Genomic DNA, 16,249 nt, shown 5'->3' on the forward strand with positions numbered 1-16,249 from the left:
GATTATGGATCTACATGTGAAATATAAAACCAGAAAACTTTTAAAATAAAAACACACTTTATCAACCTTGGAGTAGGCAAAGTTTTCTTCAAAAGGATATAAAAAGCACTTACTGTAAAAGAAAAATCTAGTATATCAGACTATATTGATTAGAAATGTCTGTTTATTAAGTAAATGAAAAAGCACACAGAGTAAGAGAAGATATTTACAATACATGTATCTGACAAGGTATGCTTTAGAACGTTTACCTAAAGTACTCAATATAAAAATGGGTGAAAGACTTGAACAGGTACTTTACAAGAAGGGATAGCCAAATGGACAACAAACACTTTTTAAAGTGCTTAACTTTTTAGACATCAGAAAAGGGGAGATTAAAATTAGAATATGATACCAACACACCCACCAGAATGGCTAACGTGAAAAAGACAGAGAATGCCAAGTACCAGTGATGGTGTGGAAGAGCTAGAACACTCATGCACTTCTGGTAGAAGTATAGATTTCTAGAGTCCTGTTCAGAACTGTCGGCAACATCTCCTGAAGCTCAACATACTCAATTATTGGCTGAAGCATATAGCTACCAGGAATGCATACACTCCTTCACTAAGAGACCTATAGGACAATGTTCATAGCAGTACTATTTGCAATACTGAAAACCATCTGAATGCCCATCAACAGCAGGATAAATATGTTGTGATATATTTATACAATGAAACACTGTACAGTAATGAGAATGAAGTACAATTACTTTCAGTAGTGTGATTAATCTCACGAATAAATGCTAAGCAAAAGAATCCAGTCACAAAAGAGTAAGTAATGTGTAATTCTATTTACATAAAATTCAAAACTGGGCAAAACTTATCAATGAGTTAGAAATTAGAATAGTCAGAGAGCTTCTGGAGTGCTGGTACTGTTCTGTTTTTTTTTGTGTTGTTTTTTGTTTTTTGTCTGGGTGCTAATTTCGCAAGTATGTTCACTTGTGAAAATGATTTGGACATTTTTCCTCTATGTATATTATACTTCAATAAAAGAGTTAATTAAGAGAGAATGTTCCATATGGGTCCTAGGAGTGGGGGATGACAGAAGGAAACATGCAGACAAACCAAATAAGCCAACAGAAACTCTTCCAGTTGTGTTAAAAGGATTGTCATAGAATTTTAGGACATTCACTTAAAAATTATTCAATTCAGAACTCATAAAACAGTATTAAGGCCAGCCATGGTGGCTCACACCTGTAATCCCAGCACTTTGGGAAGCCAAGATGGGAGGACCACTTGAGGCCAGAGTTCGAAACCAGTCTGGGCAACATAGCCAGACTGTATCTCTATAAAAAAAACAAAAAGAGCAAAAAGAAAGAAGAGAAAAAACTGTATTAAAATTATTCTTTTTTAAAAACCAATACAAGTATTTTAATAAACTATCTGTTTTTGTAACCAGCTTCCTTGCACAATGAAGGCTAAATACATATTCAACCAAGGACTTCAAATCAGTGTAAATGGCGGAAGTAAAAATTCAAAGGGTGTACATTTTATCTAAAAGAGTGAAGCAGGCTGGGCACAGTGGCTCACATCTGTAATCCAGCACTTTGAAATGTGCAGGCAGTCGGATCACTTGGGATCAGGAGTTTGAGACCAGCCTGCCAACATGGTGAAACCCCGTCTCTACTAAAAATACAAAATTAGCCAGGCGTGGTGGTGGGTGCCTCTAATCCCAGCTACTCGGGAGGCTGAGGCAGGAGGATTGCTTGAACCCAGGGGGCAGAGGTTGCAGTGAGCTGAGACGGCATCACTGCACTCCAGCCTGGGTGACAGTGAGACTCTGTCACAAAAAAAAAAAAAAAAAAGAAAAGAAATAAAAGAGTAAGTAGTAAAAGTTTTGTTTTTGCTTTAGAACTGATATATTTGGCTTGTATATAAGGCCTATTCTGCTTTACAAGGACACTGTATTTTTAAACAATGCAGGAATTTTTTTTCCCAAATTCTGAGGCCTATGTCAAGAGTCTTGTGTTTGGGAAGTTACTATATTTGGATCAGCTGAGTAGTCTTTTGAGGCATTCCATTTAAATGAAATAAAGTTAGGGGGTTAAATCCATTCAAGCTACCCATTTTTTTTATAACGTTTTCTTTGTATCAACAATCTATTTTATAAACCTTGCTTCTTAGAAGTTATCATCATATTTTACTAGAGTGTTTCTCTTTTCCAAACTTCCTCATTTTATTTTCTTTGGCATTTTTCTTTCTCTATATCTTCAGCTCAGTAAATTTTCAATCAGTAATCTAAAACCTCAAATTAAGATAGCTAATCACCTAATACTATGTGCAAGGTGTTTTTCAGGCCTTACAAGAAACACATAGTATTGTGGTTCTTGAGAAGCTTACAAAGGTGAGAGATGTTTAGTAGCAGAAGGAAGTACAGAGACCAGACTCGTGATAGAGATAGTAAGTACTTTAGAAATGTGGAAAAGAAAGATACTAACATGTCCTGAAATAATCAGGGATAGCTTTCTGGTAGACATGGGGTCCAAATTCTGTGGAGCCATTGGGATGATTAAGATTTGGATGGTCATTCATATTGAAATCCCAAGAAAAAGGTACATGTCCCTGTCATCAACATGCCCCTTATATTACACAATATTGCTTAAGAAATAATACTAAGTGTATATAATAGCAAAGGTGCTGAGATTTTGTATATGGCATATACCTGAAAATTGAGTTGGTTTCTCCTGAGTTAACTGTTTACATATCTTGGGTAACTGTGGCTAGAAATGTGGCTGTATCAATGGCAAACAGATCTCTTTGTAAATGGCAAAGACTTCTGTGTAAATCTGGCCATCCCAATATCAAACTCACTTTGGCTCTTATTAGCATCATATTTTAATCCACTAAGCAAACTTGCTCAATCTATCTAATAGGTCTATAATTTTATTTACAAAACTAAAGGCAGGGCTTTAGGTAAAGTGTAGACAATAGTAAGATAATGTCCAGTGATCTTAAATCAGGCATACTTAATTGCTAATGCAAGCAAAATAATAATAATGAGAATATTTTACTTTTTCCTAAAGATCTGACTTAAAAGACCCAAGGGGAGACATTATGTCTGTATTAACTTCCATTTTAAAGATGAGAAGAAGACAGAACTGACATGTTTGGCACCTATTACATATCAGGCAATTAATGTGTTAAGTGCTTCATATATTAGATATTAGCTAATTAAATAAGCCACTCTTTTAAAAATATTGCTAGCAAATAAGTGTTTTGGAGGTTCAAAGGAATAATGGAAGTATCAAAAGGTGGACAGATTTGCAGAAGAAGCCAGGGATTTGGGTAACTCACAAACAAATGATGTTAAAATTAATATTCAAATGATATTCAATGAATGCTATTCAAACTAATGGAGGGACATGGTGCAAATTAACTAACAGATAATTCAAAACATATTTGTGCCTGGTTTGTAGCATATCCAGTACTTGGTTTGTTTATATTAGCATTGGTTTTAGAATAATATTTAATATACACTAAAATTTTGTTTTTATTTGCTAAATATATTCCAGTCTCTGACCTTAGGAGGAGATCAGCTTGGTATTAATAAGTCAACAAGACCTGATCATACTTATTATGTGTTTGGCATTTGTGGAATACAGAATAAAACATGGATCTTTTCTTCAGTGACTATATGATTTGGCTTAGGGAATATATAAAACAGGAAATAATACCAGGCAGTTTTAACTCAGGGCTAAATTGTGTGATAGAAACCATAAATGTTAGAGGATTCTATTCTTTCATTTAGCAAGTATTAATGAGCACTACAATTCAGGTATTTGGAATACATCAGTGGGTGAACAAACTAGACAAAGATCTCTGCCTTCATGTGGTTAACATTCCAGGGAGGTGAAGCAGACAATAAGCAATACATACAATCCATCAATAAATTACATGGCATGTTAGAAGATGATAAATGCTTTTTAAATAGGAAATTGTAGAGTAGAGGAGGAAGGGCAATGGGGAGGATGGGTAATTCCGCTGTTCTAGGATGGGGAAGGCCAAGGTCACCCTCACTCTAAGGTAAGGTTTGAGCCAAGATTATAGGGAGTTGACAGAGGTAGCCCAGAGGATGCCAGAGGAAGAGGGTCCTGGACAGGAACAAGAGCTATGGCAGGTACATGAAGGCAAGAGAACATCTGGAATGTGGGAGGAACAGCAAGGAGGCCGGCGTGCTTGGAACAGAGTGGGTGGAAGAGAGAGAGAAGGAGAGAGAGAAGACCAGAGGGGTCAGTTGGGGTAGGGCAGGAGGTAGGCGCCAGACTTGGACTTTTGTTACAAGTGAAATGGGGAACCACTGCAGGGCTGTGGGTGGAGTGACAGATCTGACTCACATTTGAGCATCATCCCTGTGGGTGACTGGTTGAGACTAAGCTGTTGTGAGGTTAGGATGGAAGCTGAAAACCCCATCAAGAGACTAGCATCCAGGCACAGATGGTGTCCTGGACTGGGCTGAAGGCAGTGGAAGAGGCAGAAGAGAGATATTCTGAACACATTTTCAGTTTAGAGGAGAGAGGGAGCAATGAACAGCAATGCATTCAGAGAATGCTTCACGGAGTAGAGGTTACTTGAAGCTGACCTTGAAGGACAGGGATGATTTGAAAAGGTGGAAGAATTAGGAAAGGCATTCCAGGACATACTAGGCTTGCAGCAAGGATGAGTCGGGCTTACTCTTGGGACAAAGAGATTAGTGTGAACAGAGCAAGGCAGGCCAATGCCTGGAATGTGGTGAGAAATAAGGTAAAATATATAAAGTATGCCTGGATTATAAAGAGCTTTGAAAGCCAGGGAAAAAGTGTCTAGATTTCACAGCATTCACTATGGTGCCTTGAAAATCGGCACTCAATAAATATTATTAGACTGATAATAAAGACAGGCATTTTAGGACCATTGGCAGTTTGCACTGGATGGCAAAGTTTCTCATTTAGAAGGTCAGCTAAAAGGCCGTATAAAAACCTGGCATGAGGTGATGGGGAATAATTCCCTTGTAGGCAATTGACAGTTGACTGTTTTAAATCTGCTTTACAGTGTTAACCACAAGTGCCATTCACCACTTGTGGGAACCTCGATCTTGTGTTGGCAATCCCTTGCTCAAATAAAAATTACACAGTTTAAAACACTGTGTACTCAAATAGCCACGTGATCTTGATTCTGAGGTTGTAAGAGTTGGATGGCAGTTGCTATCAGTTACATGTGCAAGTTCTTTGTGTCTAAATTAGTTACAGGTGCAAAACTGCTTTTACCAAAAAAAACAAAAAACAAAAAAAAGACAATCTGGTAAAACTTTACAGAAACTTAATTCCATTCAAACGCATCTAATTCATTCTCACCTATATTTTCACAAATATTCAGCACCAGTAGATGGATATGAAGCATTTACTGGACAACCTCTAGTGCCTATTTTAAGCATCCAAAGGGAGCTAACAGGACAGAAGCTCTGTATCACTTTTGTTGATCTAAGATAATGAAGAAATTTACTTTGCTCAGATTTCCTCTGTCTCAAGGAATATGTACCTAACAAAAGAGCTGTGAAGATTTTAGAAATTTTCCCGGCGTTATCCTAACAGAGTTAGTTATAAGTGAGAATGCTGACAAAAATAGTAATATATGACAACCTCTATGAGAGGTATACAATTGTTTTTCATTTAATGACCCACGTTTTATACTGCAATTGGCAGATTAAATGGATTGTTGCTGTCAGGGAGCTTTCAAGACAAGTTGTATTCCTTAGAGATAGTAGGGGAAAATAAAATTAAAAATGAAACCCTGTATTTTCTTGTAAACAGCTAATGTAAATGATACTTCTTTGGGGTGTTTCCTATAATTCATAATTTTGGAGGAAAGTATGAGACAAATGACAGTTTTCAGAAAAGCAGTGATTTTCAGAGTTTAGAAATCTACAAAATCTGCCAAGTACTGGTGATGAAAAAAGAGGTTAATCAGAGTTAAGTCAGAAAAAAATGATAAAGCTAGAGCCATACTCAGAAAAAAACTAATACGAACAATAGTAATATTCAAGAAAAAGGTCTTGAATTCTAATTACACGTGAAATTATGGAATTCAGGGGCAGGCTGCGATTCAAGACCAGCCTGGACAACATGGTGAAATCCTGTCTCTACAAAAATTACAAAAATTTGCTGGGTGTGGTAAGGTACGCCTGTAGTCCCAGCTACTAGCGAGGCTGAGGTGGGAGGATCACCTGAACCCAGGGAGGTTGAGGCTGTGGTGAGCTGTGATCATCATGCCTCTGCACTCTAGCCAGGGTGACAGAGTGAGGCTGTGTCTCAAAAAAAAAAAAAAAAAAAAAAAAAAAAAAAAAAAAAAAAAGATCTGGTCAATAACTCAAATCTTTTCTGGACTTCTACTTCACCGTATGAAAAACATTGTAATCTAAGTTTCTCAATGCCTCCGAGAAGAAAACATGTAATTGTCACTTTTATTTAGGCCCAAAGAATAACTTCAATTTCTTCATAGACAAATATTAATGAAAGTGGGAAATAATTTCATCATTTACAAAAATTTGACACAAAGATGCTTTCTCTAAGTTTGATCATCTCCTTCTCAAAACACTCACAGGAGATCATGCAGATGCCCCACTTCATTAATATAACTGTCACTTACTCTTGTGCAATAAAGAGTTCTGCAGTTTTTGTTTTTCCGTATTCCATAAAGTGCTTAAAATCTAGGTTTTTCTTTTTTTTTTTTGAGATGGAGTCTCGCTCTGTTGCCCAGGCTGGAGCGCAGTGGTGCAATCTCAGCCTCACTGCAACCTCTTCACGCCATCCTCCTACCTCAGCCTCCAGAGTAGCTGGGACTACAGGCGCCCGCCACCATGCCTGGCTAATTTTTTGTATTTTTAGTAGAGACAGGGTTTCACCGTGTTAGCCAGGATGGTCTTGACCTCCTGACCTCGTGATCTGCCTGCCTCGGCCTCCCAAAGTGCTGGGATTACAGGTGTGAGCCACTGCACCGGGCCTTTTTTTTTTTTTTTTTTTTTTTTAATCAGAGCCTTCTATTCTAGCCACAAGTGATTAACGCTACAAGGCTAAAGCAATAAATTCCATATAGGGCTTTAGATCTACTTTCACAAGTATTGTATCATTTAATCCTCCTGTTAATCCTGTGTATTCTGTTAATATATGTGGAAACAGATGGCCAGAGAAGAAAAATGGTGTGCTTAAATTCACACAGCAAATATGTGGCCAACAAAGGACTGGTCCTTATATTCCCTGGTACTACATGGGTCCCTTTAAACTTCCGGAAAGGTGAAAACTTTGGTCAGTTATCTAAATGTTTCTGAATATATAGTTGCCTGGAGATATGTAACCACAGATTAAGTATCCCTCAATAAAAATGGCATGCAATCAATCACTCACTCCTATCTCAGGAGAGACTCGTTTTGAAGGATTGTCTATTGCAGCATTTATCATGTCTCTAAGGCATATTTCCATTGCTCAATCAGCTCCAAAGGACAAGTGTGTCATCATCTTTCAAGCCTCTGGTGCAACAACTTAAAATTGTAGAATTCACACAGGACTAAGTCTGGCACTAAAAGCAGGAGGCATATTCAGCTTGAGCTTGTGGAAGCTTCCCTTCAATCTTGCCAATTTTTACTAGTGGAAATGGTTTCAGAGCCAGCATGAGGTTACTTGGGGTTGCTTGAGGAGCTCTCGATAAAAAGAGAAAGGGGAATAACATAAAGGGGTCACAGCAATGATGGAGCCTTGGAAAAAGTATGGAAGTCCTCTTTGGGCATAGTGGCTAAGTGTAGTTGAGATTTTTAATCTCATGAATATGACCAATCTACCTGGATATCTGAGTCATTCACATTAAATGTGCCACTTTTTCTTTAACAGCAGTACCCAACCATTTGCAACACCCCCAATTTCACTTTGCCTATGATGAGGAAGAAGGAGCACCTAAGAGGACTACTGTACCCAGGCCAAAAACCTCATCTCCACAGTGTTCAGCTCTGCTGGCCTCGGCTAATGATGATGATATATCTAATTTATTTTTAAGTCTGTCTGTTTTGGAAGAGGTGGAGTAATTATTTAAAGGTCATTTACAAAATACAATAGGAGTAACAATCATAGGTCTTTGGCCTTTAAGAACTCACATTTTTAACAGAGAAACAGTGCTTATGAAGAAGTAGTAGCCAGAGACCCTATAAGACAAGTGTTAAATCATTGGTACAAAATATAATGTTTTAATTGCTAATAATTTCATTCTGCACTATGTTAATTAGGAAGAAAAGTACTGGATCATTCTTTTAGAGGAAATTGAGACTCAAAAAAATTAAACTCAGGGTAAATTCAAAGCATAAAATTAGAGATTAGCACAGAATGAAAACTAACTTGAATCACATAACCATCCCTTACCACAAATAGTACTTGCCTCTCAGTTAACCTATTTGTTGATATTTGTTGTACTGCATTCTAGACATGTTCTTTCAAAATAGACAAAACTATCAAATTTTGACTCAAGAACTACTTCACAGTATAGCCAGGACATTCTGCCCTGAGGCAGGCTAAATTAATAACTGAAGAAAGATAGCAACAATTTTTATGGCTTGCAGAAAAACAGAATAACAGCATTTTATGGAACAAAACAAAACTCCTAGTTAAGAGGCTTAGATGATAGAAATACATGTTGAATCAAATTACTGTAATAAAATAAAACAGTATTTCAGGAAACATTTTCTTACTAATTTTTAAAAAGCTTTATATTTTAAAAACAATGACTAATATGTTCAAACTTCAGGCTTCCAGGAAAATTAAAAGGTTAAAATGTAAAGCCATGCATTTCAGCAATTAAGTGACTTAATTTTAATGCTTTAGCACTTATATCATAAAACATGAATCACACTAGTTAACAATCTATTTTTACACAGAATCTGAGAAGAGCAAAATAAAATGAATAGAAATACAGACATCAATACGAGACAATACAAAACAGAAAAAGCTGTGCTAAGAAACTCCAGTAGAAGGAGCTATAGAAATGGAGAACTTATATTTTGCAATGGCCAAGAAAGAAATATTGAAAAGGAGGTATCTGATTTTGACACATCTGAAGATAAGTTAATAGGTAGTCACTTGCAATAGGCATTTACTGTTTTAGGGACCTCATTTTCTTTATGCATAAAATGTGATGCTTGGAACAGATATTTTTCAAGGTTCCGAAAATCTATTCTGCAATGCATTAGGCACTATGCTAGGAGGTATCCTAAGAAATCTAATAAAGAGCATCACTTGGTCCCACACTCTGGGAACTTACAATTCTTTGGGAGAGCTAAAGTACACACACAATATCTAGATTTCAAAGTAGAGCAGAAAAGAGCTGAGAGTACTTCAAGAGGAATAAAAGTGCTGCACGAGGGATAAAAACAGTTATGAGAGATCTCTAACATATGAGATGAAAAGAGGAAAAGTGACCCTTCAAGTCTAAAAAGCCCTTATGTATTCTTGGGAAATCTATGCAAACTCAGGAAATAAAAATGAACAGGATTGTTTTTGGATATAACTATACCTTTAATGCTTAAAATTCAGGAAATGGGAGCCATGCACAGAGATAAAATACAGATTAGGTTAGGTTTCCTTTTTTAAGGTTCTGAACATGTTTTTAAATGAACGCGATAGCAACGAGCTAAGCATTAAAATACTGGAGTGTACACATGATAGTATTAAAACAAATATAACTTGGAAGACAAACTATAAGAGCAATTTACCCTTACATAAATGCCCCCACGTCCCCAACAGCCATATCTGGAAGGAACTTTACCTTGTGATATGTTTGCAGACAGTGTATCAGTGAAGGAATCGCTTTCTGGGTCAATAGGAGAATCTCCCAGAGTTTCACCCATAACAGCATGGAATAGGGGTTTGCTGTAATTCACACTGATATTTTGTCTATATCTAGCAAAAGATCAATCCGTCAAAAGAAAAAGACTTAAAGTAACAGAATTTGTGAATACACCCATGAGTCAAGACATCAGTTTCCAAATATTTGGGAGAGATGGGAATAAACACAGAAAGGACTGGGCTTGAATTGGCTGGCACTGTCCTATTAGGAGCCAGCTGTGACAAAATGTTGTGTCATAATGTTCACTGCTTTGGCAAGACTTGGTACATTACAGGGAAAATATTGCCACACTGTCTCGCCGGTGACCCACATGTTCAGTGTCTTGTGAGGGGCGTGAACTGTACTGTATTTAGAATTATCAGAGCAGAGACTCTTCAATATCCACTTGCATTTTTTATTGTTGTAAAATTCACATCAATTCCTTCTTAAATGGAAAACTTTAAATCTCTTGCTTATGAAATACCAGAAAGCTTATTTGGGCAAAGTTTTCTTTCGGTGTCTATTCCTGGTTGAATCTCTAATCACATTATTTGAAGAAAAATTTGGAATTCAAATATGTATCCATAGTTTAAACGTTCGTATCAGCATGCTACTGAAATGTTATATTCCTAAGGTACTTACTCTACTGATTTGTGAAGCCCAAAATGATACTGACTGCTACCCAAATTCTGTAAAATTAAATAGTTGAGAGAATGAAGAAGGGTTTGATATGGTTTCAATTTTATATATCGGGTTTGCTTTCTTAAAAACTTCAGCTTATCCATCAAGAGCAACTGCAGCAATGTTACATCAGCTGATGTTTGAACATCAATTGATGTTTAAATGATAAGTGCTATGTCATAATGAAAAAATGGAGTTCTCTGTGAGAAGAATAACACACCACCAGAAAAAAATAGACTTACGCTGTTAGGTTGGCGAGGAATTGTGGTCAGTTTTGTAATCAGGAAAAAGCTGGCTTCTTGCTCAAGGCCTTTGCCCTTTTTGGCAAGGAGAAATACAAGCTGTGCCAAATTACTGATGTAGGAGCAGGTCTTGTCACATGAGTGGCCTATTAGAATTGCAGTGACTTTGCAGACTTTCAAAGATGCCCCCACACAGGGCAGTATATTAGAAGGCAATAATTCTCTGAATTATACTTATCGTGATATTCCCTGAGTAAAATAAATATATATCTGGTTAATCTACATTGAGTAACTATTCATTCTTCAAGGGGACTAGTAAAAGCGTCCCTGTCAATCATGGTGCAAGAGCTTGATGGGGAAATGCTCGCTGGGTCTGAACAGCACAGAATAAAGTGGGGAGTTAGGCAACTGTGCCATTAAGCCCCAAAACATCTTTATTAAGGCAATCCAAGTCAAAGCAAAACTTGGGTTTGCTAATTTGTCCAAATGACTGCAGTGATTACAGTTGTGTAAAATTAGTTTTCTCTATATTCAGTTGAATTCTCAATAAAGGAGCTTCTCCTTTCCTCCCCATGCTTGGAAATTTACTTATACTACAAAGTAATCCAGACACAATGGCACGATACTTAAGGATATGACTGAATCGAACTCAAGTCCTATACCAGTCTGTTACTCTTTGGCAACACACAGATGCAGTCTTTCCACCTGTCCTCATGTCCTCAAAGGGACTCACTTCTGGACTCTTCATCTACTGTTACTTCTATTCTCTTTTTTCTCAGACACCATTCAACTTCTGAGTCTACTGGGTAGTGAGGCCTTCTAAGCCTCTAATAGTTCCCATACTGTGCTTTAGCTTCTGAAACACAAGATTACATATTTTAACAGTTTATTATTCCATAGCATCAGAATCTGGTAACACCTACTCCTATAGCACCCACCACATTCTGACATTCCTTCTTCCCCCAGACTATGTTTTACTTGAAAGCAAAAACCTGTCTTACTCATTGTATTTCATGCATTTGTTTGTTCAACAAATATTCATTGCCAATATAATACGTGGCAAGCCTAAAGCTAGGTGCTAGGTATACAATGATGAACAAGATGGATGTGTCAAAAAACAGTCAATTAGCAAAAACTACAATTTTAATAAACACAGGGCCTGCCACATAGCAGCTCAGTAAATGTTGCTTACACTTTTGGCAGCATACACAAACCAAGCAACACGCAAAGCATTCCTACATTACTAACAAAACAGTTATACAATGTGGATTATTTAATCATATTTTATGTTAATGATAGTTGCACTGCAGTGCTGGGTCACTTAAGAAATAACTTGCTCACATGGACATTCAAATGAATGAAAATAAAGATAGATGAGCCAATCTCATTTGTATCTTATTATGTATCTGTTTTGTCTGTAGATACTGGAAAGACTTATTTTTACATTTATTCATCCCATCATTCATCAAATACCTACTAAGCACCAGGTACTGACCTAGGCTTAGATGGTAAATAATAAGCCAAGGTTTCTACACTTAATGAGTTCACATGTAACCATATCAAAATTATCCAAATGTACTTAAAAGAGTGATCTTTTCATTTGCTTGAACTTGAAGGTCAATTGGCATGCAATGATATGAGAAATAATATATTTGTTTAAGTAGAGTCATTACTATCAGTAAACAGTATATGATCATCAGAGAATTTATAAGACATGCATGTTACTATCCCTATCTTCAAAGCCTTAAGATTCCCCCAGTGTCCTGCCCTTTATAGTATTGATTGGAAGGATATTATAATAAGATACATAAAACAGCATGCTGGTGATTTACATGATAAGATCTTAGAACTTTAGATCTTGCTGAGGGTGCTTTGCACACCAATGGGTTGTCAGCACTTTGCAGGTCAATGCAGCAGTCTATTGCTATTCATCCTATGGACGGTCCCCTTGCAGGATAGTCCTTGGTAATGTTACAGAGTGAGGAGGAGTGGTAAAAGACCACTTTTCTTATGCACTATGTACTCCTTCTGTTGAGGGATGTAAGGTTCTGTGTATTGTAGAGGTTGAGAAGAGGGCCATCTCTCCTAGGACTCTGGAGACAGAGGGGTATGGATGTGACTTTGAGTACACCACCACATCCTTAGCAGGAGAAAGAATGGGGATAATGAGGAATGATTCTATAATGAAGAGGATGAAAACTTAACTCTACCCCAGTTCATGACATTTCAAAAAAAATTGACCGCTTGGTATTAGAGAAAGCTACTCTTCAACATTTAGTCTTCAATATTACTTCACAGAACCTGTCTTTGGCTACAAGAATCTGAATATTGCTCAGCCAAAAAAATTCTCCACACTTTGGTACTTTTAGGGGAAGGAAATTCAACCAATAAAAGCTGTGAATGATTCAATAACAAAAAGTAAGAAAAGGTCCAAAAATCTATAGTTAATAAAATCATGGTATTGAACCTATATAAAGTTATTTTTAGCATTACTTGGTGTAGGGATGACTTACATAAAATATTCCCATAATATAGGATATTAAATATTTTGGAGCTGCATTATTCTTGAAAGCTAATGAAAATTTTGCTCTTTTTTTGCTATAAATTTGGAATTTATTCTCTAGAATAAATTTGAATTTTTAAAATTGCTTAAATTCCTTTTTCTTTTGTGTGAAATAAGCTATGTGAGTATTGGTATAAAATTGTATGTACAGTATTTTTTCCTTTTGCTATAACCTCATTTAAAAATCTGCTTCATTTAATGCTGTAAGTGCTACTAAAATTTATGCTAGCTTCTAAAAGGTTAGGAGTTTAGATCTCATTGTATCCCTAGAACCTAGCAGAGCCCCTGGTTGGCATTAAAACACACATATTGTTTTTTTTGATGATGAGAGTAATGAAAGAACAGCACATCCATATCACATGTATCATTCAAGAAGGAGTTTAGAGACCTAACGAACTGATAATAGCTTCCATTTTCTTCTTGTTTCAATAAGATGTAAATTTCTGCATGATGCTCCAACGGAAGCCAGATAATTGCTAACAACCAGAATGACCACCCAAGCTCACTTCTTCCCCTACCCAAAAGAATGGCTGCCATTTCCTAGTGCAATTAAGATTGGCTTGGAACTTTATTTTCAAGTGGTGGTTGCATCAGTTCAGGGTTTCTTCATAGTCACAGGAGAGAGACAACATGGGAGAAATGCTGGGCCGATGGAACACTCCTTTGAGAAGAACAAATAATCCTGTATCCTGGATGTAAATTTCACCACAACCATCACAACAAGCCGGATATTCCCATAAAAGCAGACAAAGGAAGGTCAATGTTCAATGTATCTGTGCCCCTTTTGGAAAATTTTTTAAATTAAAAAAATTTTTGACAGGGGTCTTGCTATGTTGCCCAGGCTAGTCTCCAACTCCTGGGCTCAAGTGATCCCTCTGCCTCAGCCTCCAGAGCAGCTAGGATTTCGGATGCTCACCACCACACTCAGCTGTGTTTTTTTCTTTTCTTTTGAGACAGGGTCTCACTCTGTCCCTCAGGCTGGAGTGCAGTGGCGCAATCTAGGCTCACTGCAACCTACTTCCACCTCCCAGGTTCAAGAAATTCTCCTGCCTCAGTCTCCCGTGTGTCATTTTTTTGAAAGGCAAATCCATTCTTTAACCAAAAACTGTAATTTTGTTCAGATTTTCAAAAGTAATATATTTTATGGACATAATTATATTAAACAATTATATTATTTTGATTTAAAGAAAAATAATGCTGCTGGGTGCAATGGCTGACATCTGTAAATCCCAGCACTTTGGGTGGCTAAGGCAAGAGGATCCCTTGAGCCCTGGAGTTGGAGACCAGCAGGGACAACAGACTGAGACCCTGTCTCTAGAAAAAAATAAAATAATTGGCCAGGCATGGTGGCATAGTGTCAACTACTTGAGAGGCTGAGGCAGGAGGACTGCTTGAGCCCAGGAGACTGAGGCTGCAGCGAGCTGTAATTGCATCACTGCACTCTAGCCTGGGTGACAGAGTGAGACCCTGTCTTTAAAAAAAAGAAGCCAATAACTCCAGTAAATGTATCTTTGGTATCAAAAAAAAAGGTCTTCTTAACTCAGAAGCAGTAGAAAAGAACACTGACATTGGAGCCAGAAAGCCTAGGTTTTAGGTTCTTGTCTGGGCTCAGCCACAAACCTACTGTGTCAACTCTTTGGGTCCACACATCTCTAGAATCAGAAAAAGGCCTTTCCACAAAACAGAATAATCCTTAAGGTCCTTTTGAGTTTTAATGTTGAGATACTGAATAATATGACTGTAATTCATTTATTTAAAATTTAATGGAAATTCTCCATATTGCATACTTATTCATGTTTTAATCCTGAGTTACTACTTCCTTTTCATACTTGACTCATACCTAGGTGACAGTATAAGAGGCACTTTCATCTGAAAAAATAGTGTCTGATGATAAATTAAAAGTCTCAAAAGGAAAAAACCAACTGAAAACTTCCTTTTCTGCCCACCTTCAAAAGTTAACTTCCCTCTAATACCTGAAGAAGAGCCTAACCTGTTAAACCACTTTCTAGGGATCAACTAAACACTTTTGAAATTACTGTAACTCTGAACTAAAGACGTCCCACCTAAACTATGTTAACTTGTTGTTGCATGTAATATCTGAAATTCTCTAGTAAGCTGTTTTCTAGCATAGTAAAATACCGTGAGCTATATTATCAACTGACACATTTTCATGTTGTGGGAAACCTAAACCTCTAAAACATGTATCTTTTTCAGTTTTCAGATTTTATCAATGAATTTTTCAAGATCAGTTATATGGAGATGTATTGGGTAGCACATCCTGTCACTGGTGAAGCACACTGGGAATTCACAAAGGTTCTACAGCAAGCGTAGAGCTGCGGAGCTGCACTCAAGTTCAGCTGGTGTCACTTACCAGTTCTGTGACTGTACTAAAGGAAATTTACAGACTGTTGATATCACGGGCTCACGACACTTAATAGGAGGGAGATTAGCACATTCCCACTCTTAATTTTTGATATAAGGAAAATGAGTTCCAGAGGAATGAAATGATTTGCCCAAAGCATGACCTAGATAAATTAGAAGCAGAGTTTGAGCTAGAAACCAGGTTTCTTGATTCCCAGTCCAAAGCTCCAAACGGTGCTCTATGTCATTAAAATAATGCAGTAAGATGTTCAAATCAATTCTTCAGGTCAATGATCCTTAATGCCAACAGTCATGGTGGAAGTCATCAGCATGAAACCATTTTTCTATGATGAATCACTTAATGTGGAGGAATTACCTATGAAAATGTCATCGTTCACCACAGAGTTTAGATATGGTGCTCTCTACAAAGTAAGTACTCAATCATGACTTGGTAATTAAAATTTGATAATATTTGAACATCAGTTTACGGAGTCATTTTGCTGACAAATGTTCTCTTGCCTCATTCACAG

The 16,249-nt window shown here is 37.1% G+C and overlaps 1 protein-coding gene across 14 annotated transcripts in view; it reads right to left on the reverse strand.

Moving 5' to 3' along the window:
* The window catches only part of PPARG (peroxisome proliferator activated receptor gamma), a 189,552-nt gene that overhangs the window by 75,806 nt on the left and 97,497 nt on the right, over positions 1 to 16,249 (reverse strand). For 2 of the 14 annotated variants that reach the window (XM_055259421.1, XM_055259406.1), the window contains exon 1: positions 9,813 to 10,070. The exons of the other annotated variants lie outside the window; for them this stretch is intronic. In XM_055259421.1, coding sequence (XP_055115396.1) covers positions 9,813 to 9,894 — 82 coding nt within the window. In that variant the 5' untranslated portion in view covers positions 9,895 to 10,070. Of the gene's footprint in view, positions 1 to 9,812; positions 10,071 to 16,249 lie in introns of those variants that run through there. 14 annotated transcript variants of the gene reach the window in all.

The sequence above is a fragment of the Symphalangus syndactylus genome, chromosome 21 (genome assembly GCF_028878055.3).
Source record: "Symphalangus syndactylus isolate Jambi chromosome 21, NHGRI_mSymSyn1-v2.1_pri, whole genome shotgun sequence".
NCBI classification, from domain to species: domain Eukaryota; kingdom Metazoa; phylum Chordata; class Mammalia; order Primates; family Hylobatidae; genus Symphalangus; species Symphalangus syndactylus.